This window comes from Prionailurus viverrinus, chromosome A2 (assembly GCF_022837055.1).
Source record: "Prionailurus viverrinus isolate Anna chromosome A2, UM_Priviv_1.0, whole genome shotgun sequence".
NCBI lineage: Eukaryota > Metazoa > Chordata > Mammalia > Carnivora > Felidae > Prionailurus > Prionailurus viverrinus.
The window spans coordinates 2,235,952-2,259,179 of record NC_062562.1 but is presented as its reverse complement, the minus strand read 5'-3'; the positions used below and the strand labels follow the sequence as shown (position 1 = coordinate 2,259,179).

General features: G+C 62.2%; 2 protein-coding genes across 7 annotated transcripts in view; one reads left to right on the top strand and one right to left on the bottom strand.

The window, feature by feature from the left end:
- PLIN4 (perilipin 4) overlaps positions 1 to 2,260 on the top strand; it is an 11,517-nt gene extending 9,257 nt beyond the window's left edge. For 4 of the 5 annotated variants that reach the window (XM_047850249.1, XM_047850252.1, XM_047850250.1 and 1 more), the window contains one exon: positions 62 to 2,260. In XM_047850249.1, the coding sequence (XP_047706205.1) occupies positions 62 to 394 (333 nt within the window). In that variant the 3' untranslated portion in view covers positions 395 to 2,260. The remainder of the gene's footprint in view (positions 1 to 61) is intronic. The other variant, XR_007150388.1, reaches the window with a different exon arrangement.
- Positions 2,256 to 23,228, bottom strand: HDGFL2 (HDGF like 2). 2 transcript variants are annotated; one of them, XM_047850259.1, is made up of 16 exons: positions 23,047 to 23,228; positions 20,583 to 20,659; positions 20,348 to 20,486; positions 13,835 to 14,026; positions 8,402 to 8,518; positions 8,222 to 8,293; positions 7,114 to 7,279; positions 6,936 to 7,011; positions 6,536 to 6,854; positions 5,337 to 5,434; positions 4,633 to 4,706; positions 4,418 to 4,488; positions 4,022 to 4,123; positions 3,654 to 3,867; positions 2,905 to 3,037; positions 2,256 to 2,556 (listed from the first exon to the last, which is right to left on the bottom strand). In XM_047850259.1, the coding sequence occupies exons 1-16, from the start codon at positions 23,116 to 23,118 to the stop codon at positions 2,457 to 2,459; spliced, it is 2,022 nt and encodes a 673-aa protein (XP_047706215.1). In that variant the 5' UTR covers positions 23,119 to 23,228; the 3' UTR covers positions 2,256 to 2,456. The 2 variants fall into 2 exon arrangements, with proteins under 2 accessions (XP_047706215.1, XP_047706214.1); XM_047850258.1 differs by having other exon boundaries at positions 2,256 to 2,559; positions 23,047 to 23,227.

Below are 23,228 nucleotides of genomic sequence, written 5' to 3'. Positions count from 1 at the left end.
AACGCTGAGGCTCCCGCTCTTCTCCCTCCGCCCCTGCTTACCTCGCTCCCCACTCCCGCAGGTGCCGGACTCCGGGGCCCTGTCCAGGGCCTGCAGCCTCATCCAGCAGCTCCACGTGGCCTACAGCTCCCTGGCCTCCGGCCTCCAGGGCCTCCCCGAGGAGCTCCAGCAGCGTGTCGGGCGAGCGCGGCACAGCCTGTGTGAGCTCTACGGCCTGGTCTCCTCGGCCAGCTCGGTCCAGCAGCTGCCGGCAGAGCGCCTGGCCCGGAGCCACGAGGGCGTGGGCCGGGCCTGGCAAGAGCTGGAGCAGGTGCTGGACAGCGTGCAGCACGGCCCGCCGCTCTGCTGGCTGGTGGGGCCCTTCGCCCTGCCGCCCGGCGGGCAGCAGGTGTAGGCCGCTCCCGGCCCACGGGGGCCCTCTGCGGGGCCTCCTCCCCGGCCCCAAACCGGCTCCCCCTCCCCGAAGGTCTGGACCCTGTGCTGCCTCGCCCCAGCGGGGGCACCAAGGACCGTGAGCTCAGCAGCACCACGCACCCGGCTCTAGGCCTGCCCGCACCGTCCACCCCTTCTCCTCCGGGTCTGGGGGCCCAGGGTTGCTAAGACCGCTGACGGAGGGTGTTTGCCTGAGGATCTCAAGCAAGCACTCCCGTTAAGAAAGAGAAACGGACACGTGCCTAAGTCTAGAAGGTTCCGTCCAGTTCTCTTGCTCCTCCCTCCTGGGCTTCCGGCTCTATCCTCGCTCTAGAAGCATACGCCCTCAGCAAACCATGTTCCGTTGCGGCCGAATGTACCAGAAGGCCACTGTCACCCCGAGGCAGGCTCCTTCCACCTCTGCCAACGCTCAGTGTGGCCAGGGGGCTCTGTGAGGGTCAAGCTGCGGCAGCCAGCAGCCATGGCTATGCCCCGGGCCGGCTGGAGGACTGGACGGGGGCGGATATAAAACCAGCCGCTTCCCACCTGGGCCTACCCGGAGCTGAGGCCTCTGAGGAAGGACCAGCAGAGCTTCCCCGCATGGGACGGGGCCCTGGGACGGTGGGGGCGGGTATGTGACCGCAGGTGCTCAGCACGTCCAGGTAGGCCCCACACTTGGTCGAGGCTGGAGAACAGCTGTGACGCAGCACCCTATCCTTCCGGGCCACACTTCCCCAAATGCCCAGGGCAGCCACACCGGGGTGGCACATGGGGATACAGGACGCCAGGCGCGCCCTCCCTGGGCCTCACCTGTCCTCCGGCCGGGGGGACCCTTGCCAAGGAAGACCCCGCTTCCCAGAACCCGCATCCCACCCTCGACCCCCCCGGTCAGGGCCCAGGACCATAGCCCCTTCTCACACACGCTGCGGTGCTCTGAGCCCAGGACGCGACACCAGCCTTCCCCCAAAGGGTCGCCAGGCTCCTGGGCGCTGGCCACGTGAGACACGGAGAACGGGTCAGGAAGCCCCTCGGGCCCGTCCTTCCTTGGTGTCCCTCACGCACTGTCATCGCAGGAAGAGATGCTGGACACAGTCATTCACACAAGCTGAGCACAGTAGCTGGAGCTCCAGTCCAGCCAAACCAAATGAGGGGCGCCAGGCTCAGGAAGTCCCAGCCTGACCACGGCCTCGGTGGGAACGGAGGCTCCTGGCCAGGGCAGGGTAAGTCACATACAGTGGACACCACTGTTTAGCCAGCAACTGCCCAGTGCGGGGGTCTGTCTGAATCCGCGTGATGGCCCCGTGAGCCTGGGATCCTTACACAGGTGAGGAATGAGAAGCCCGGGGTGGGAGTGCCACTCATCCAAGGTCACAGAGCAAGTCCTGCCCCCAGTGCTCACACCCTTGGAACATCAAGGACACTGGCCCGCCCACAGCGGCTCCCAAGCCTGAATGGCTCGAATGCCCCGAGCTACTGCTTCTGGGGACCCTGAATCTTGCCTCGGGGGTCCCAGAGCCACCTGCAGCCTGGCTGGGAACAGAGAAGCACGGTCTCTACCCTCCGGGCCCAGGCCCGCCCGCTGGGTCCCTGCTCCCGCCTGGGTGCTGGGCGGCCGCACGCAGGAGGGTCAGACCACAGCCTCCACTCGAACCCCTGTTACTTCTATAAAGACCCACCCCCCACCCCCACTCTCCCTCACCGTCAGCCCTGCAGGGCCAGGCCAGGCAGGGGCACCTTCGCAACCAAGTTCACGTTCGCTGTGAATGCTACGGCTTAAATCCTTCGTCCCTGGACGGGTCCTGGACAGCTGCCCCAGCAACACTAGACAACCAAGTCAATAAAAGTGACTTTCATTAAAAAAACCCTTTATAGTCATTTCATGTTGGTTGGAAATCACAGAAGTTAGGCAGAAAAACAACCCAGGGAACAGATACAAAGGGACAGCACAGGGCTTCCCCAGCAGGTCTCTGCTCCGTGGGTGGTGGGCGGGGGCCGGGGCAGGCCTGGGGCATCTCCGTGCGACGGGTGGGCCTGGCCGCCGGGGCTCAGCTGTCCTCCTCGTCCAGGGACTCTGAGGCTATCCGCACCCTCGAGCGCTCCTGCCGCTCCTTCCCGGGCGCGTCCAGCTCGGGGGCCTCCTGCGCGCTGCTGGTGGGGACACAGCATGGGTGCGGGTGAGCACGTGGCCCCCCACCGCCAGCAGAGACCCAGCGCCCCGGGAGCGCGGCCGCGTCCGGAGCGCCCTCCGCCGCCCCAGCCGGGCCGCAGGGCGGACCCAGGGTCCTCACCAGGGCGGTGTCCGCACCCAGGAGCCCACGCGCCCGTTCCCGGAGCGACGGGAGGAAGCCACCCTCCCGGGGGGCCGGGCCCAGAGCAGCTCCCTGGATGGGGGACCCACGGGTCAGCGGCAGGGGTGGCGGGTGCGAGCAGCCCGCGCGGTGGGCGCCTTCTCAGGAAGCTGCCCCCGTGGCCGCGGCCCCCGGCGATACTTACTTGTTGTGCAAGGGCTCTTCAGAGGAGCCGCACCCCAGCCCCTCCTCGGAATTCTGTCCTTCCTCCTGCTCCTTGTCCCCCGCGCTCTCCCCTTTCTGGGACGTGGCCTCGCCGTTCACCGGGGCTGAGAGATCTGGGTGGGAGAAGGGCTCGTGACCCCGTGGCCCTGCCCGCCGGGAGCAAGCAAGCGAGCGAGCTGCTTTGGGGACAGGAGCCCTAAAGGAGCCTCCACCCACCTCGAGGGCCCCGGCGCAGGGCACCCACCACATGCCCCCGGCCCACACCTCCCAGACCCGTCGGGACTGCTCGTCCGTCAGGCTGGGGCACGTGCCGGGTTCTGCAGCCGGCTCTGGGCCCCCGCACACACGAGCCTGAGACAGGGAGCGACTGGTAAATGCGCGGGGAAACACGTGTGCGGAGTCTGGGGCCAGAAATAAGGAGACGCCCCCTGCAGGCCGGCCCTGGGGCTGCGGAGGCTTCAGGTCTGAGGAAGGAACGCCTCTCCGCAGCCCCCATCAGCACCCAGTAACCCTAGCGGGAAGGACAGCGCGACAGCCCCTTTGTCGCTGAGGGACCCAGCACCACTGTCCCTTCGGGAAACACCCTCTTTCTCCTCTCAGCCCACCCCTGGCCCTCCCAGGTCCAGCCAGCCTGTCCCGCGACGCTCCCACACGCGGCCCCCACGCACGCACGGCTTCCTGTGCTGTCTGGCTCTGAGGGTCTACGAGGGCTCCCGCCCTGCTCCTCACCAGCGCTCAGCTCGTCCTCCGCCCTCTCCGTGGGGGCCTCCTCTCCAGCCAGCGCCTCCTCTGCCTTCTCCACCTCGGCCCTCTCCTTCTCCGTCCCAGTTCTGGTCGCCTTCTGGATGGCCTCGATCTTTGGTCCCAGGACCCGAGACTTGAGCCGGGTGTAGACCTCTGCGGCCTTCTCCATCACCTCCTTGTTGGCCTTATAACGGCGGATCTGACCCACAAGAGGCCCGCTCAGGAGACGCAGCGGGTCTCGCCCCCCGCGCCAGAGCCCCGCCTCCAAGGCCGCCACCTCCCAGGCCGTGCCCCTCAGGACCCCTACCCCCCGCCGGCCACCAGGCCCTTCCGCTGCTAGGATCCCACCGCACCTTCTTCAGCGTGGCCACCACATCTGTGTTCTTCTGGAGGATCTGTGAGGTCACCTGCAGGGTCCCCAGCTCCTCCAGCGCATTCAGACACCTCTTCACATCCTGCAGGGTGGGGAGAGGAGGAGGGGCGGCACCTAGCTGAGGGGACCCTAGGGAGTGCCCTGGGGGGCAGGCGGAGCGACAGGGACCCCCAGGGGTGGTGGTTGAGACCCAGAACCTGGAGGACCGCTCGGTGCCACCTATGGGGACACCAAGCAGCCCCCTGCTGGAGGACGCCAGGTGAACTGAGACCCAGGGTTTGCCTCAGTTTCCCAGAACTTCTCAGGGGCTCCACACACGAGGGGCTGGGGGACTGCCTGACCTGGAGGAACCTCCGCACCCCGAGGAGGGTCTCACCGGATTGTCGACTTTCAGGGCGAACTTGATCTCGCTGTGCAGCTTCTGCAACTTTTCCTCCACGGAAGGTTCTGCGGCCAGGAGAGAACGCAGCACCTGCACGTGACTGCAGCCGCAGAAGCCACCCTGGCCCGGTCCCGCCACCCGACCAGCTTCCTCGACCCGTGCACGTGCACGGGAGCAGAGGACCTGCCCCGGTGGCCTGCCCTCCTCACCTTTCTTCTTCTCCACCTTCCGGTCGGGCGGGAACCCTTCTGACCGCTTCCGGGTCCGCTCCACCTTGGGGGGCCTGTGGAGTCACACCCCTTAGCCCTACCCTCGCCTGCCGCGTAGCACCCCCTGCCCTGCCATGGCCCTCCTGCCCCCGGGGGCCTCTGTGTGCGTGGCCGGGGAGGAGGAGGGATCAGGGCCCATTGGGACCTGGTCTAGGCAGCCGCCAAACTCCCATCGGGAAGGTTCATTCGCTGATGCTGGATTCCCGCTTAGCAAGCGGGCAGGGGGATGGGCTGTATCCCCCCGGGCTTGGATTTCCAGTCTGAGGACCACTGGTCTGGGGGACAGGGTCCCCCCCTCAGCACTGCTGACAAGGGGCGGGTCGCTCTCTGAGGAACATCCGGGCCCTGTGGGGGGCTGGGCAACAAGCTGGCCCCACCCCCTCAACGCCAGGAACACCCCCAGCGAGACAACCAGATAGGTGGGGTGGCGTCCACTGGGGGCAGAACCTCAGTCTGGAGCAGTGGTTCCTACTGACGAGGCCCCACTTGGTTTGGATCTATCTCCAAGACTGATTTCGGAAGTCGGGTCCCTCCTGTACGGGGTGAGGGGGGACGGATCCCCAGGAGGCCGGGAGCCGCAGGGGCCAGAACGGGGCAGGTGGGCCCCCAGGTAGCCGCGGGAGGAGAGGCAAGGCGGGTCCGACCTGGCTCGGGGCCTCTCCTCGGGGCGCCCTCTCTTCTCCTTCTGGCTGGGTCTCCTCGAGGGCTCTGTGCTTTGTGACTGTCTGGCCGCCTTCTTCGCCTGCAGCGTCCAGAGAGGGACAGGGCTGTGGCGGGCAGCGGGCGCTCCCTTTAGGGGCTCAGCCTGCCACCGCCTGCCACCACTGCACTGTTGGGAACTGGCGGACGGGGCAGGACGGGAAGAACGACCCCTGGGCCCAGCATGTGCCCCAGGTGACAGCGTCTCAGGCCCTACAAGGACCACTCACTCAACGGGAGGGGCGGCCCCACAATCTGCACTTCCTGGGGGAGGGATCTTGGGCCCTTTTTTGTGACCGAGGGAAAACAGGGAGAGAGTAAGGTCGTCCTCTGTCCCGTGGGGCTCGGTCTGGAAGGTGACAGGCCTGGAAGTGAGGCTCAGATCCGGGCAGATTGCGAATGCCAGGAAAGCGGGGTGTTGACGGGCCTGCGGGTCACCCCTCATGCTCACAGAGGCCTATCTGCTCCCCACTCATCCCAGAGTCCTGCCCCCCGCAGCACCCAGAGGGCACCTGTGAACACAGGGCTCAAGTCTGCCCTCCTCGGCCCACAGCCCTTCAGGGCTCCCACCTCCCTGGGGGAAAAGCCCAAGTCCTCCCTGAGACCCCAAGGCCCGGGACGACCTGCCCCAACCCCTCTCCTCTTTCTCCCCCCTCCACCTCTCCGTTCTACCCACATGGGCCCGCTGGTTGTTGCTCCAACACACCAGGCCTGGTCCTGCCCCAGGGCCTTTGCACAGACTGTGCTCTCAGCCCAGCGCGCCGTTTCCCCAGACACTTTCCCAAACCACCTCTCACTCCATTCAGATCCTTACTTCACGGCACACGGCATCTTCTCAGCTAAAGCCTTCAGGGTTTACCCCACCTTAAACCGAAAAGCCCACCCGACAGCTCACGCCCCTTGACCTGCCTTGTCTTTCGCACCCAACGTGCTGGAACGCACCTCACGTTGTCCCCTGTCTGGCCCCCTCACCGAACCCCGGCGCAGGTCTCTGTGTCTCGTTCACCGCTTCACCCCCACCCCCACCCCCACCGGCGCCGACCCGGCGGGCGGCGGGCGGCGGGAAGGGACCCGCCGGGCCCGCGCTCCCGGTTAGCGGTTAGCGGTTAGCGGGTAGCGCCGCATCCGCGCCAGCAGGACGCACCTCTCGCTGCGGCTCGGCCTCGGGCCCCGAGTCGGACGAGGACTGCGGCCCCCGCCCCCGGCCCTTGCGGCCGCGCTTCCTCACGGGCTCGTCCTCGTCGCCCGGCTCGTCCCCGCTGCTGCCCCCGCTGCCCCCGCTGCCCCCGCCGGGGGCCTCCCCGCGCTCGCGCTCCCGCCGCCGCTCCTTCTCCTCCTTCTCCTGCTCGCGGAGCCGCCGCAGCTCCTCCTCCTGCTCCCGGCGCCGCCTGGCCTCCAGCTCCCGCCTTCGCTCCTCGTCCCGGCGCTTCCACTCGCTGATGCGGTCCACCTCGTCGCTGTCGCTGCGGAGGCGCGCCCGTTAGAGGGCCCGGGGGCGCGCCGCCCGCCCTTCCGCCCGCCCGCCGCCCTGGCCTGCCGCCCACCTGTCGCTGCTCGAGCTGCTCGGGGGCCGCTCTGGCTTCGGCTTCCGGCCGCGGGGCTTCGGGGGCGGCTTCTCAGCTGCAGGGAAGGGCGGGGGGGGTGCGGTCGGCGAGGGATCGCTCCCCCAGGACGGCGCGGGGGGTGGGGGTGGGGGAGGGGGCGCCCCGGCCCGCGCCCTACCTGGCTTCCGGCCCCGAGGAGGCTTCTTTACGGACACGTCCGAGTCGGAGGAGGAGGAGGAAGAGGAGGAGGCAGAGGACGGCGCGGACCTGGCCACGGCCACAGGCTCGCCCTTGGCCCCGTCGGATTCCGCTTTGGAGTCGGAGTCGGAGGCCGAGGGCGCCTTCTGAGAGAGGCGGGGGGTGCAGAGGTGAGGACACAGGCCACGGGCAGCCCCCTCCCCGCAAACAACCGCCTCTTCCTTGGGCTCGGCGTGGGGGGTCCCGGGCCTCATCCCCTCGGGGAAGCGGGGGGAGGCAGAGGAGAGCCGCCGCGCTTTCCGGGGCTAGAGCTCTTGGTTGGTTTTTTAATTTTTTAATTTCAGATAGAGCAGGCGCGTGAGCAGGGGAGAGGGGCAGAGGAAGGCAGAGCATCTCGGGCAGGCTCCCCACACAGTGCAGAGCCTGATGCGGGGCTCGATCCCTCCACCCTGGATCACGACCTGAGCCGAAACCAAGAGTTGGACGTTGGACCGACTGAGACCCCCCACCCCCAGGCGCCCCTACAGCCCTTCCCAGTGCAGAATAGGGGCGGGAGGCCCAGTGAGAGGAGGGCCCTCCTCCTGTCTCCGCCCCCATCCTGCTCCCCACTCCCATGCACACAGGTGGCTCGCTCATACACACCCAAGCACCTAACGCACACATTCGAACACATGCACACCGTCCACGGGATGCGGACACACAACACGCGTGCATTCCCTTCCACACACACCCCATCTCCCTGCCTCACACGGGGCCCCTAAGGACACCCCTCTCCCTTCTGAGGCCAGCGTTCCAGCACCCCAGTTTCTGCACCGGCCTCTGTGTTCCTCTCAGGAGCGGTGGCAGCCGGGCGGCCTCCGGGCCCACAGACGGGCCCTGCACACTCCACCCTCGGAAACCACACACCGAAGCCGTCGGTGGAGCCACAGGCGGACGGTGGTGATCCCTGGTGGCCTGGGCCCTACCCTCCTCCAGAAAGGACAGACTCTACCCACGGGCAGTGGCTGGTGACCACACAGAGCCTCTCGGGGGTTCCCGCAGGCAGGCAGGCAGGCAGGTGGGAACAAGACACGAAAAAAACCCTCTACCTTTTTCTTCCGTCCCGCAGGGGGGCCCCGCCGAGGCGCCCGCACCACAGCTTTCTTCTCGGGGGTGAAGTCCTGGGCGGAGAGAGAGAAGGCGCTGAGCGTGGGCCCCGCGGACTGGCCCCGGCTCGGCCCCCGTGCGTGCGCCCGCCTGCCCGCCCCCGGAGCCAGCCATCTGCTCACCTGGTCACTGGTCTTCTCTGACTCAGAAGAGCTTTCTGAGTTCTCCTCCTCGGATGGGGACACGCTGGCTTGATCCAGGTCGCTGGAGGCCTTTCGAGCTCGTTTTGAGACCGACATCTAGAAAGAGCGCAGCCCGAGCACAGGAGCGATCAGAAATTTCGCCTGTGTGCTCGGCACAGCCGTCTCCCGCCTGGCCGCTCACACCCCGGAGAAGAGCTGAGGTTCTGGAATCCTTGGGAGGTGGCAGGGACCCCTTGCAGGATCTGACTAAAAACCAGGGATCCTGGGTGCCTGGGGGGCTCAGTCAAGCATGAGACTCTTTTTTTTTTTTTAATGTTTATTTATTTTTGAGAGACAAAGAGAGACAGCATGAGCGGGAGAGGGGCAGAGAGAAAAAGAGAGAGAGAAAGAGAGGGAGACCCAGAATCTGAAGCAGGCTCCAGGCTCTGAGCTGTCAGCACAGAGCCCGGTGCAGGGCTCGAACCCACCAACCGCGAGATCATGACCTGAGCCGAAGTCGGACGCTCAGGCGAATGAGCCACCCAGGCGCCCCTAGCATGAGACTCTTGAATTCGGCACAGGTCACGATCTCATGGTTCATGGGTCTGAGCCTCACATCGGGCTTTGTGCTGACAGCGCGGAGCCCGCTGGAGATTTTCTCTCCCTCTCTGCCCCTCCCCCACTCACATGCACACGCTTGCTCACTCTCTCTCTCAAAAAAAAAAATAAAACAAAACAGGGATCTTGAACCTTAAGTACACTGTGCACAGTGACAGAGGCCAGACACAGAAGGACACGTCCTGCGTGACCCCACTCACAGGGGGTCCCTAGAGGAGTCCTGTCCATAGAGTCAGAGAGTGGATGGTGGGAGCCGGGGGTGGGGAGTCAGTGCTTCACGGGGATAGAGTCTCAGTTTGGGGAGATGGAAAGTTCTGGAAAACGTGGGGGGATTTGCAAAACAGTGTGAGTGTGCTTAATGGCCCTGAGCTGTACATTTTATTTTTTTTTAAGTTTACTTATTTATTTTGAGAGACAGAAACAGCACGAGTAGGGGAGGGGCAGAGAGAGTGGGAGAGAGAATCCCAAGCAGGCTCCGTGCCACCAGTGCAGAGCCCGACATGGGCCTCAAACCCACAAAACTGCGAGATCATGACCTGAGCCAAAACCAAGAGTCGGACGCTTCACCGACTGGGCCACCCGGGTGCCCCAGAGCTGTGCATTTTAGAATGGCTGATTTTTTTTTTTTTTTTTTAATTTTTGTTTAACGTTTATTTATTTTGGAGACAGAGAGAGACAGAGCATGAACGGGGGAGGGGCAGAGAGAGGGAGACACAGAATCGGAAACAGGCTCCAGGCTCCGAGCCGTCAGTACAGAGCCCGACGCGGGGCTCAAACTCACGGACCGTGAGATCGTGACCTGAGTCGAAGTCAGACGCTTAACTGACTGAGCCACCCAGGCGCCCTTAGAATGGCTGATTTTTTAATGTGAACCTTACCTCAATAAAAAAATTTAAAAAATCGGGGCACCTGGGTGGCTCCATCAGTTAAGTGTCTGATTTCGGCTGTCATGATCTCACAGTTCACGAGTTCGAGCCCCACACTGGGCTCTATGCTAACAGCTCAGAGCCTGGAGCTGCTTCAGATTCTGTGTCTCTCTCTCTCTTTCTCTCTCTCTGTCCCTCCTCTGCTTGTGCTCTCCCTCTCTCTCAAAAATAAATAGATAAACATTTAAAAGAAAAAAAATAAATTAAAGACAAACACATGCACACACACACATACACGCAAATAACCTGAATTCAGTTTCAGGGGTCCACGCATTCTCTGACATCCACCCAAAGAAGCCAACGTAAGAATCTTTAAGATTCTTTAAGCTTTAGAAGTAGATCTCAGCCAGGGAAAACCCAGGCCTCCCCAGCCAGCCAGTGCTGAGTTCAGTGGCACCTTGCCTCTGTTTTGTCACATCAGAGATGTGGTGGTTCTCCTAACCACTGTCACCGGAGCATCTCCCCCGCTCCGTGCCCTGTCCAGGGCATGATGGGCTGGACTGTGTCCCCCTAAAATTCACCTGTTGAAGCCCTGACCCTCAGGACCTTAGAGCGGGACTGTGTTTGTGAAGACCGGGTCTTCAAGGATATAATTAAGTTAAAATGATGTCACTGGAGTGGCCCTAATCCAGTGGGACCTGTGTCCTCATAAGAAGAGATCAGGACATGGCCCCAGAGGGACGACCACGTGAGGACACGGGATGGGGGCACGGCATGTGCACGCCAGGGAGAGGCCTCAGAAGGAACCAGGCCTGCCAACACCTTGATCTCAGACTTGCTGCCTCCAGGAATACCGACTGGTGTGCAAGCCGTCTAGTGCACGGGACTCTGTGAGGCCAGCCGGCACACATGTACACTCAGTGAGCCACTGGGGAGAGATAAGGCCCCCTACTGTCGCACAACATGTTCCAGCCAGGAGAGGCAAACGGAAACATTCCGTGCAAATCTGAGAGAAGGGTTACTCGCGTATGGGGGACCAGGACGGGACAGAGGGAGGATAGAGAAACGGAGGGAGGACGGAGGGATGGAGGGAGGACGGAGGGGAGACAGAGGGGCGGGAGAGACGGCAAGCACAAAGCCCCACAGGGAAAGGCAGCGTGGCTAGTGAGTGGTGAGGGGAGGGACGGGGACTGTCGGGGCCGGACCTGCAGGGCTGTGTGGTCGTGTGTGGAGTCTGGCCCCCCTTCGTGGGCGGCCGAGCTGAAGCCCGGGGCACTTCGTACTCCCTCTCGGGACGCAGACGGCCTGTAGCCTAGGGGCGCTGTATGCTCTCCCTTCTCAACGCAGGCGCTCAGGGGATCCAGTTAGAGGGCAGTTCACGTTCTGCCAGTCGCCAGGCAGTTCTAGGGGAAGCGTTTCAAGCCGGCTGTGGCCTCCTTCCCCAGACCAAAGGGCATCACAAAGACTAGGGTGACCCCGGACCCTCCCTCCTGACGCCAGGGTGCAAGGGGAAGCAATGGCGAGGGGCCCCGAGCTGCGAGATCTTGGAGCCCCAGAGAGCACAGAGACCCCGGATGGGCGGGCAGGGCCGGGACCCCGTCCCCAAGAGCTGGTGTCGGGATCTGCCTCATGAAGGAGGCCGTCCGTGGAACCGCTCAGAGGACAGATGAGAAGACCAGCCAACAAGTTGTGGGCTGAAGAGAGAATGTAGAAAGCCGGCCCCGCGGGAAAACCACAGCCCCTCACAGATCAGAGAAAGGACAGCTGCGGATGGGCTAGGGGATGGGGCTCCCGGGGAAAACCGCTTTTAAATGTTCCCCGGTGCGGTTAAACGGGGTTGTAATAAGAACTTCTATCTGTTTAATGCAAAAGTGACCCAAAAAATCTAAGTAGTGACTTACAAACAGGGGTTTGGGGGCGCCTGGGTGGCTCAATCAGTTGAGCATCTGACTTGGCTCAGGTCATGGTCTCAAGGTTCATGAGTTCGAGCCCCACGTCAGGCTCTGTGTTGTCAGCACAGAGCCTGCTTCCGAGCCTCTGTCCTCCTTTCTCTCTGCCCCCTCCCACGCACTCACTCCCTCTCTCTCTCTCTCTCTCAAAATAAATAAACTTTAAAAAATTCTTAATAAAAAAAACAAATAGGGGTTTATCTCTCAGGGGTGGCGCGGGGCAGGGTTGTTTTCTACGCATTTCTATTTAATGTCTCCAACAGCCGTAAACAGAAATAATGGGGAATTTGACAAAACAATGCCAAGCGCACCATAAAAACTTGGAGCTAAACGCCCAACGAATTTTTTTTTTCCTTTTTCTTTTATGCATTCGCTTTTGAAAGAGCGAGAGAGGGCAAGCGAGCAGGGGAGCAACAGACAGAGAGGGAGACAAGAGAATCCTCAGCAGCCCCCACGCTATGAGCGCAGAGAAATCGTGGCCTGAGCCAAAATCGAGAGCCAGACACTTAACCGACCGAGCCACCCAGGTGCCCCCCTGAACGCCCGAAGGTCTTACTAACGTACCGGTGAGAAATCACAGACTGCTTCTCGACCACTGAGGACCACGTCGGAAAACAGTACTTAATGACCAAGGAATGCTCAGCAAACAGACACCGTGTGGACGGCTGCCGATTCTGTGCTTCGCACCCCCACCCGCGCCCCTGCACCCCCACCCTCACCCGCACCCCCACCCGCACTCACACCTGCACCCCGTGTGAGGCACACTCGGGATCGCAGACAAACCCGCCAGGGCGTTTCCAGTCCCCGGCACAGCAGCCCGCGCACCTAACACGGGTATTTTCTACCAGCTTCTCCGCACCTTTCGCGTCTCATACCTGACGACAAGCACGGCTTATCATGAGGATTGGAGCCAAAAGCAAACGTTATTTTTATCGGTAATGGTAGGAAAGCCTGTCAAAGCCAGTGGCGCTAGGTCCCCGCCCTTTCATCCCGCACCCAGATGCTCAGAGGCAGTCAAAAGGCAGAGAAGAGAAAGGGCAAGAGACTGTCTCCGGAACCGACAACTCACGTCCTCACGGAAACCTGCACACGCACGCGCACAGCAGCGTGTTCACAGCGGACCACAGTGGACACAACCCAGATGTCTATCAACTGGTAAATACGTGTCCCCCGCGCACGCGCACGTCCCTCGGCCGCGAGCAGGAGCGAGGCGCCGACCGCCGCCGCCCCCGCGGACCGACCCCCAACACGCGACGCTCAGGGAGGGAACCGGACACGAGAGGCCACGCGGGGTGTGGGTCTGCGTGTGTGAAACGTCCAGAACGGGCTCATCCACGGACGGGAAGGGGGCTCGTGGGGGCTGGCGGATGACTGCTAAGGCGAACAGGGTTTCTTTGGGAGTGACGGAATGTTCTGGAACTCGCCGGTGGTGGCGGCTGCACAGCTCTGTGAATGTACTAAGAACCAGTGAACTGTGTATTTTGAAAGGGTGAATTTCGCGCTATGTGAGTGGTATCTCAATTTTCAAAAAGCGTGTTTAACACCCAGAAAAATTATCTGCATATTTAGGTTACGGGCATTAATTTCAGCTAGGAGGCTCCTGGGAGGGAAAAGCCAAGAGCGAGCACGTGCATTCTACTTCTGCTGGGATCTGTTCAGTCTGGCTGGTGTTGAGTAAAAGGTCGGGTTAATAATACAGGAAGGCATTTCAGCTCACACTACAGACCCGGGCTAAGCACACCCCCTCCTCGAGATGACAATCTATGAAGCGGAAACGGTAATATCTACTGAGGAACGTTATAAAGAGTAATGAAATGACATACGTAAAAAAAATGATAACAAATAAAAATAAATGAAACAAATCATGACAGAACCGTGCATTGAAAACAAGAAAGGCAGGGGGGGAGCCCAGGCTGCTGGGGGCGGGGGGCAGAGAGAGGCTGGGCTGCCACCTCCCCCCTGCCCCCCCACCAGGCCAAGGGCTCCCGCCCCACCCCTACCTTCAGGGCTGCGGCCTTCCGTTTCAGGCCACTGTTGTCGCTGCTTTTGTCCGAGTCGGAGTCGCTCTCCATCCTGTCGCTGGCCGCTGTGGCGGTCACGGCTGTGACGGCCATGACCCCCCGGACCTCGTCGTCCTCGCTCCCGCCCGCCGGGTCGGCTTCAGGGGCCTCGCTGTCAGAGGAACTCACCGGCTGGGGGGGCGAGACGGTGGGGGGGGGGGCACAGACCAGTCACCAGCAGGCTTGGGCGGATTCCCCAGCCGGGACGGTGACCCCGAGGACAGATCCCATGGCGGGGTCTCAAATGTCAGGGTCTGGCCCCCCGGCTTTCCAAACGGGGCGGCCCGGAAAGACTAAAGAATCGAGGCTCAAAGGCAAGATGGGCACATGCGGTGGGTGCCAGGGTTCAAGATCAAACCTCAGGCCAGTCTGTGACTTAGCCTCTCGGGACCTCAGTTTCCACATCTGAGGGAGACGGGTGGCACGACTTTGGCCTCACGGGGCTGTGGCAAGGATGAGGCCGGAGTGGCACATGGCATTCTTAGGGCAGTGCCCAGGCTGGCAAGAGGTCCCCCAAAGTTTGCCAGTTTACTGTCGGTACGCCCATCGTGACGGAGACAGGACCTCCAGGCCGAAACTTCCAGGCTCTGCTATTTCTCCTTTACCCAAAGTGCCCGCTCAGGCAAGAACAGCCACAGAAACACTTCTGCCGTGCTCGGCACGTGCCGGCCTCCTTTACACGCTCGGGGGGCGTTCGCGCAGCGGCGGGTGCCAGGCACGGGGCTGGGCGGGCAGGCAGCGAGCACACGCAGATGTGAAGGCAGCGCGGCCCCTGCCCCCGGGGAGCTTACCATCTAGCGGGAGAGGCCGAGAGCAGCCATTTCGGCAGAACACCGTCTCGCTGCGGGGACGGGGAGAGAGGAAAATACTGGTACGTGGGTGCCGAGGAATCAGGGAGATGGTGGGTGTACGGTGGCAGGAATGTTCTGAAGTGCGTTTTGGGGAGGAATCCTCGGAGGGCGGGACGTTTCAGCTGATGAGTCATCTCAAGCATGCAAAGGGACAGGAACAGCACGAGGGGAGGGACGGTGCCCCTGAGAACCGGGCGGGCGAGGTCGGTGTGGCCGGGGCAACGGGAGAGAAGAATGTGGCGGAAGAGAGGCTGGAGGGCTGGGCCAGGGCTGATGCAGGGTTATGGGGGATGTAGGGGACCCAGCAGTCGCACAAGGACGGTCAGGCCACAGGGCTCTCTCGGGCCTGTTTCTGACCCCGTTCTGGATATCTCGTTTGTAGGAGGAACACAGATGAGTCCTGGCCGAACTCATCCAGTGAGTGCCACAGAACACCCACTGCCTGAGGCCTCGTGCTGGGGCGGGGGCGAGACGGTGTGAGACAGGGTCCCTGCCCTCGGGGAGCTCACAGTCCCCGATGGGGACTAATGGGGAGAAAGACAAGGAAACACAGAGAGACAACACGGCCTGAGAGGGGGTGCCGCTCCGTTCCTGGAGCACCCAGCCGAGTCCGAGGGTAGTATCTGACCACGTTATTTCATGGTACTTCTTTACCGAGTAATTAATTTCTTTTAAGACCGAGACTGTGACTTTTTAGAGCTACGGTCCGCAAAAAAACCAAATTTCCACCTACTAATAAATAGACAAAGTGCAGAGCAGCTATACGACAGAATACTATTCAGCCACGAAAAGGACTGAAGCTGATATGCGTTGCAGGGTGGATGAACCCCCGAAACACGCGCCGTGAAAGACGCCAGCAGCATTCCATTTCTATGAAATCTGGAGTATGCAAATTCATAGGAACAGAAAGTTGATTAGGAGTTCTCAGGGGCGGGATGATGTTCTCAGGAGATGCTCAGTTGGTTGAGCATCCGACTCTTGGCTCCAGCTCAGGTCGTGATCCCAGGTTTGTGGGATCGAGTCCCACGTTGGACTGTGCACACGGGGCATGGAGCCTGCTTGGGATTCTCTCCCCTCCTCCCCTAATCGAGCTCTCTCTCTTTCTTTAAAAAAAAAAAAAGGAGTTCTCGGGGGCTACAGGAAGGGGAGAATTGGGGGTGACAGCAAACAGGAAGGGGGGGGTTCCTTGTGGGGTGACGGAGCGTTCTCGATTAGAGAGCAGTGGCGATTGCACGACACTACAAATGTATAAAACCCACTGTAGGACACGTTCAAAATAGTTAAAACAGCGGATTTCCCAAATTCATTAAAAAAAACTTACAACAAGAGAAAGACACACTCCCTCGGTGGAACCACAGCCGGGGATCGATGGATCGGGCCAGGGCCGCCCGCCGGCCGAGATACAAGCAGGGAGGACGGAAAGGGGTCCGAGTCCGAGCGAGGAGCCTCGGGGGCCGCGCCGACTGGACACGGGAGGCCAGACCAGGACCAGGGAGCAAGGAGGCAGGAGCACGGGCGGCCGGGGGGCCGGGAGGGAAGGGAACCGGGGTCAGCACCGGACACAGGACCAGACAAGCGCTTGGTAGGACATCAGCACAGAAAGGCACAGGAGAGGGGAGACGTGGCTGCCGGAGAGGAGACGGGAGGACCCCCGGCCCAACCGATCCCCCGTTCCCTGATCTCTTGCAGGAAGCCCCCCAGGCCTTCCCTGACTGAGGGGTGCTGAGCCCACCCTGGCCTTCACACAGCCGGGTTAACAGGCGAGGAGAGTAAGGGCCCGGTGTCGACGGGACCTCGCGCTCAGCGTGCAGCACCTTCTGTCTCCCCTGAGGCACCGTAACAGGGCCCACTCTGGATATGCTTGACGAGAGAAAAAGACGTGACGCTAGGTAGGACAGGCCCCAAACCTAAAACGAGGGGGCAGACGTTACCCGAGCTCGCTGTGTGTGTGTGTGTGTGTGTGTGTGTGTGTGTGCGCGCGCGCGCGCGTCCTGGGTGCGAGCCGTCACCCTCATTTTGCAGACGAGCAAAGGGTGACACGACAGCTCAAGACCACGGCGAGTGTGTGACAGAGGCGAGATGCCAGCCGGGCCTGGCTTGGCCTCTAAGCCGGGGCCACTGGACGCAGCGACTGCTCACGGAAACCCCTCCTTGCTCCTGCCCAACCGGGATCCGACCTGTGCCTCTCACGTCCAGCCAGGTGGCCGGGCTGGGTGGGCCTGTCCCACAACTGGGCAAGTGGACGCTCCAGAAGGTAAGTGGCCGGCCCTACGCTGTGCCTGTAGATAAGGCCGGGAACGCTGGATCTCGGGGCGGGGGTCAGCCCATGGGGTCTCACTGCCTGCCAGCAAAGCCTTGGGGAAACGTGACCCCCACGGAGAAGCACGAGGCACAGGGAGGAGCCAGGAAACACGGCCAAGAGCCAGCCAACCTGCAGCCATCGCGAGCCCAAAGGTCTGGTGAGCGAGGCGAACCTCAGTTTCTCTCACGGCCTTCACGCGTCAGGAGGGCGATGGGGGGATGGAAAGGGAAGGTCACATCCGGCCCGGCCTCGCTCCCGACCCCGCCATCACCTGCTCAGCACCGTGTCACTGCGCTAGGTGGCTGATGTGCGTCTGCTCACGGGGTTCCCCCCACAGCCCTGTGACACTGTGACACTACCATGACCCTCTGCCTTAGATGAGGACACAGAGGTTCAGGGAGGTGATGTGGATTCCCAAGGCACACGGTAAGCTGGTGGTAGACCCAGAACTTGAGCCCAGGTCCTTGTGCTCCCACAGCAGGACGCTTCGCCTCAGACCCGCTGCGTAGAGGTGATTCTCTGGGCCCTCCTCCAGGGCCCCCCCGCCCCCCACCCCGTGCCCGATGAAACTCAGCCTGAGACACAGGAGGCCCAGGCTTTGGCCCCAGCTCACTCTAACTAGGCTGAGAACCCTAGACAGGTCTCTTTCCCTCTTCCCCTATTGAGGGACAAGGATGCATTTCTAGAAAATCCTCCGTCAATGGTTCTCAACCAGGAATGATGTCTGTCTCCTGGAAGACATTTGGCAATGTCTGGGGACATCTAGGGCTGCCGAGACTGGGGGTGCTCCTGGCATCGAGTGGGGGGTGGTGCTCAGGGATGCTGCTCAAAACCCCACAGTGCCCAGGGCCCCCACCCCACCCCCACCCCATGAGAATGATCCAGGCACGAATGTTGAAAAACCCTGGTTTAGGTCTAAGATGTCTCAGATTCTAGCTGGGTCGCTCTGGGCCTCAGTTTGCTCATCAATAAAACGGAAAAGATGCCGCCTGCCCAGGCCACCCTCAGCACTGGATTAAGACCATGAAGTTGGAACCGCACTCAGATGCCATTTCCACCTCCCGGCTTGGCAAGCGGGTGAGGGAACAGGGCTAGTGGTCACCTCTTAGTGCGAGGGACAGCTGAGTTAAGGCTGTCGAAAAGAACAAGGCTGTTCTCTGCACAGAGACCAACAGTCAAGATAAATTTTGGGGGAAGCCTGGCTGGCTCAGAAGAACGTGTAACTCTTGACCTTGGGGTTGTGAGTTGGAGCCCCACGACAGGTGCAGTGATTATTAAAGATAAATAAACGAACATTAAAAAAGGACGTATTTTGGAGAACAAGAAGCAAAGTTAAGAATTCCAGGCTTTAGGGGCGCGTGCGTGGGTGCCTCAATCGGTTAAGCGTGCGACTTGGGCCCAGGTCACCATCTCACGGTTTGGGAGTTCGAGTCCCACATCGGGCTCTGTGCTGTTAGTGCAGGGCCCGCTTTGGATCCTCTGTCTCCCTCTCTCTCTGCCCCTCCCTCCCCACATGTGCACCCTGGCACTCTCTCCCTCTAAAATAAACATTAAAAAAAAAAAAAAAAAAGAATTCTAGACTTTAGAACGGAAAAGCTGTGTTCGCGGCTTGACGTGAACACGGAACTTGGGAGGATGTATCAGGAATGAGGAGCTGTGGCTGTCTTGACCGGACGTCGCGGCACCATGACCGGGAGGGAGGGCTGACTTCCCACTCTCCATAGACACGCTCTCTCGTACACCCCCTTTTCCATTTGGTACCCCGAGCCTGCCTTTCCACTCAAGATGTAGACATACACGAGAAACGTCAAGAGCAAACAGAGAGAATGCTCAGGTACCCGCACAACGCTGCTTCCGAAAGCCCGCCTATGGCCTGGCTCTGCCGGAGACATCCAGGCTGGTGCTTGGGAAGAAACACCTCAGGGGTCCCGGGCCTGAGCCCTGCACGCCGACCCCAAAACCTCCGCAGGCGGGCCCCAGGAATCCGCATCGTAAACAGACGTTCAGTTTGGAGCCACGGGCTCGGTGGGAAACCAAACAGCAAGACGAGCTCTCGCTCTTACAGCCACTTCTCACCCTGGGGAGTCTGTGTGGGGCCAGTTCAACGTCAAGGTTGCACCACGGTTGAGTTTCTTTCCTCGAGGGCAGGCATCCACACAGCACTTACCAAGCTGCTGGTGTGCAATAAACATTAAACGGTGTGATGATTCACCAGCAGGCGAGCGAGAAGCTTACCGTGTAACCAAACAGAACTCGAGCCGGGGCCAGAAAAGGATCGCGCAGAACCCAAATGCCTTCAAGACCTTCTGACCCACTGCCCCATGATGGGAAGCGGGGAGGGGGGGCCGCGGGAAACCGGGAGAGACAACGGGCAGCAAAGCGGGGGACCTCCTTCTCCTAGACCCATCCCAGGAGACAAAAGGAAACCACCACCAACGTCTACTAAATTCTGGACCGTGAGCTCCTGGCTCAGGGGGAGCCTGAGCCGCAGGACAGCACAGGCTGGAGACCCCAAGTTCTCACGCAGGACTAGACGCTGCAGACATCCTGGGTCCGTCGCTCACTCGAACCAGACCCTCTGTGACTCCTGCGTCCCTCCCCACGGACCAGGCCGCAGGGCCTTTCCTTCCCGAGCTGGCCGCTCTGTCTGTCCCCGGCAGGCAGTTAGCTCCGCCTCCCGGCCAACCTCAAGCCCACCCCTCCTGAGGCCAGACTGCTCTGCCTCCTGCAGAAAACCCCAAACTCGGTGGCTAAAAGCAGAGCAGAGAACCGCAGCCCAGCCTCCCCTCATCTGCACCTCACCCCCAAACGCCCAGAGCGAGGTAGCTCTCTGCCTCCTTCTGCAGCCTTCCAAGGCTTTCCATGAATTTCACTTCAACGTCCCCCCCCCCCCCACAACAAAAGGCTTTTTCAGAGCTGTAATAACACTATTATAAACCCAAGCTAATTCCAGAGCAGTGGGTTTCACCTGGGGTGATCCCGCACCCCTCCACCCCACCCGGGGGGCACCCGCCAACGTCTGGAGAGGCGTTCGGTGGTCGCGACTGGGGAGGGGAGGTGATGCTAGTACGGAGTGGGTGGGGCCGGGGACGCGACGCAACTCCCACGAGGCCCAGGAAGGCCCTGACGGAGACAGAGAATGATCGGCCGGAGGTGAACAGTGTCAAGGGGGAATGAGCCCGTCCTCCTCGCCTACGGAGCAAGCTCAGACCACCTCCGGTGCCCGGCGTGTGTAAGAGCCCCGCATGACGTGGGCTCCGCAGTCACCACGCCAGCCACTCTCCACCCCCAGGTACTCACCAGAGGGGCGCTGTAGCTGGCGTGGGGATTGTTCTGGATCTCCCACAGTCCTTCATTGAAGCCTTTCCTCTTGTTGGGTTTCCCGTACTTATCTTTACATTTGTCATAAGGGAACAGGTCCTTGGGGCCCAGGAAGGCTCTGGAGAAGGGAGGAGGCACGGGGCCAGTCCCGGGTGAGTCAGGCCACCCGGGAGGCACCAGGGGGGACGGTCAAGCCCCACCTGGGGACACTTACGTTTCGTGTGTACCAAAGAAGAAGATGGGGTACTTGTTGGGTGGGGGCTTCACGGCACCGTCGGCGATGTCATCGATCTGCAGGGAGACGCTGGTCAGGGGGTGGCTGTGGGGGGCGGCGTCACCCACTGAGCCAGGAAATGGCCAAGACATCAGCCAAGTTACTTGGGGAAAGCATATGCTGGGAGAAAGGGAGCCTTCAGCCGAGGGAGACGGGGCTCCTTCCGGTTAGGCATCTGCATTCCTCTGCGTGACCCCCCCTCCTCCATACACACCTGTCCCCTCCCCCCAGAGTGTTCTGCCTCCAAGGCAGGTGCTTCACCTGAGCAGAGCCAAATACGGGGCCCTGAGTAGCCGGGAGGTGGGGCCAAGCTCAGCTTCTGCGAACTCCCAGGACCCTCCCTCGGGACCCCCTCCCGCACAGAGGCGATCGGGGGTCTCTCTCCCAGAGGCTGCAGCTGGCAGCTCCAAGGATGCAGAGGGTGGGGGGTGGGCTGCAGGAGACAGGCCCTGAGCATCCAGGAAGTCCCACCCTCTCCCTACAGGCCCATGGGCCCCGGCAGCTGTCAGTCACCTCCCCACAGGAGGCTAGCAGCCCCTTCACTTCCAATCAGGTGCTTGGAAATGTTCCGGGCTTGGAGAGCCGGCAGGAGTGGGGGGGGGGGGGGGGGGGTTGGCGGGGGGAGGTGGAGGAGAGGGAGAAGCTGGTACTCTGGAAAGAAGGGAAGTGCCCGTAAAGTTTCATGGCTCCCGTGTCCCCCAGGAAAACCAGCCCAAGCAAATCAGGTTAAAGTGAGTTTTCTGGTCCCCGTCAATTCCTTCCCATCCTCTTCTACGCCTGGGGGCTGCTGGAACCTTCCCTGCCCCCCCCACACCCCCCCCAGGTTCCTTGCCCGGTTCTCTGGGCTACTTTTCAAAGTCCTTGGTGGCTGGGCCTCAGGCCCCCATGGCCAGCATCCCCGGCACAGGCGCCTCCTCAAACTTCATCACCCCGAGGACCAGCCTGCCACGCCTTCCAGCTCACCCAGGACCCGCCTCTGAGCCCGAGGCTCAGACGTGCCAGCAGCAGCACCAGCCCCTGGCCCCTGCCCGACCTCCTGTGGCAGCCTCTCCCCACCCAGACCCCCAGCGCCGCGAGACGCCCGCTGCGCCTCACCTCTACCCAGAGGGAGCGCGGCTGAGATCTCCAGCCACCGGGCAGCTCCTGGGCTCCTCCCGTTCCAGCCCCCCGCTGCCGCCGCTGCTCCCACCCCCCAAACTCCGCCAGTCTGGTCGCGCGTTCCCCACCAACCTAGGTTCGGGGGCGACCTTACCCTTAGGACCTGGGGAGCACAACCCCCAGGTCCTCGTCCACACTGGTCTGCCCTACACACTGCCTGGGACTCCACTCTCTGGGACTCCCAGACTCAGGATGCCCTGCAGACCTGCACCCGGCGGACCATCCGCGTCCCCCGGATCTCAAGCTTTCCTAAAGGGGATCCCCAAAGTCCCCTTGGCTCAACCCCTTCCCTCAGATGCTCTCTCTCGGGCTTGAAGCTGAAAAGGAGTCTGATTCGCGCATGGTGGGGGGGGACCACCCCCAGATCTCCCTCCACCCCACACCCCAACCAGAGGGTGGCGAGGAGATCCGTACAGAGCGCCGGTCCCCAGGGTTCAAGTAAGTCCCATTCCAACCTCTGGGCCGCGATACCCCGCATTCTCAAAAGAGTCCTCTCGGCTTCAGTGACCTTGTGAACACAGCTCCCAGCCCCCTTCCCAGCCTTGACCTCCCTCAGCCCCCCTCAGCCTTGACCCTCAACCCTTCTCCCTCAGGTACCCCACAACCCTAGCCCACCCGCACAAACGGCCTGCGGCCCCACAAGGAGACCCTTCAGTCTGAGGCGCCCCCTTCCCATCAGTCTGATTCCGCTCTTTAAACCCCATTTTCCTCCGCTCCCCTCACACCACCTACTCGCTCAAATACTTGAACTTGAACTTGAACCCTGCCCCCTCAGGCCCCAGGCCCCTCAAACCACACGACCCTTGGAGCGATTTGCTCAAGACTGGGCCCCCCCCCGCCCGCCACAAACCCTCCGTTACGCGGGTCCCTGAGGCCCGGGGGCCCCCAGGACCCCGTTACGCGGGTCCCTCAGGACCGGGGCCCCCAGACCCCCGTTATGCGGGTCCCTCAGGCCCGGGGGCCCGAAAACCCTGTTGCTCGGGTCCTTCAGGCCTGAGGGCATCCCCCAGACCCTCGTTCCTCGGGTCCCCGAGGCCCGGGGCCCGCAGACCCCCGTTACGCGGGTCCCTCAGGCCCGGGGCCCCCGGAGCCCCGTTACGCGGGTCCCTCAGGCCCGGGGCCGCAGACCCCCGATACACGGGTCCCTAAAGCTCGGGGACCTCCAGGCCCCCGGTGCACGGCCCTTCAGGCTCGGGGCCCCTCCTGCCCCACCCCCCCGCCTGGCCCATCTCCCGCGCGGCCTCACCCGGGCCGGCCAGTGCGGGTAGCCCTTCATCTTGGCGAACACCAAGTCCCCGGGCTTGAAGGCATGCGGCATGCTGGCGGCGGGAGGCCCAGGCCGCAGGAAGCGGCGGCGGCGGCGGCGGCGGCGGCGGCGGCGGCGGCGACTACGGCGGCGGCAGCGGCGGCAGCGGCAGCGGGAGGCGA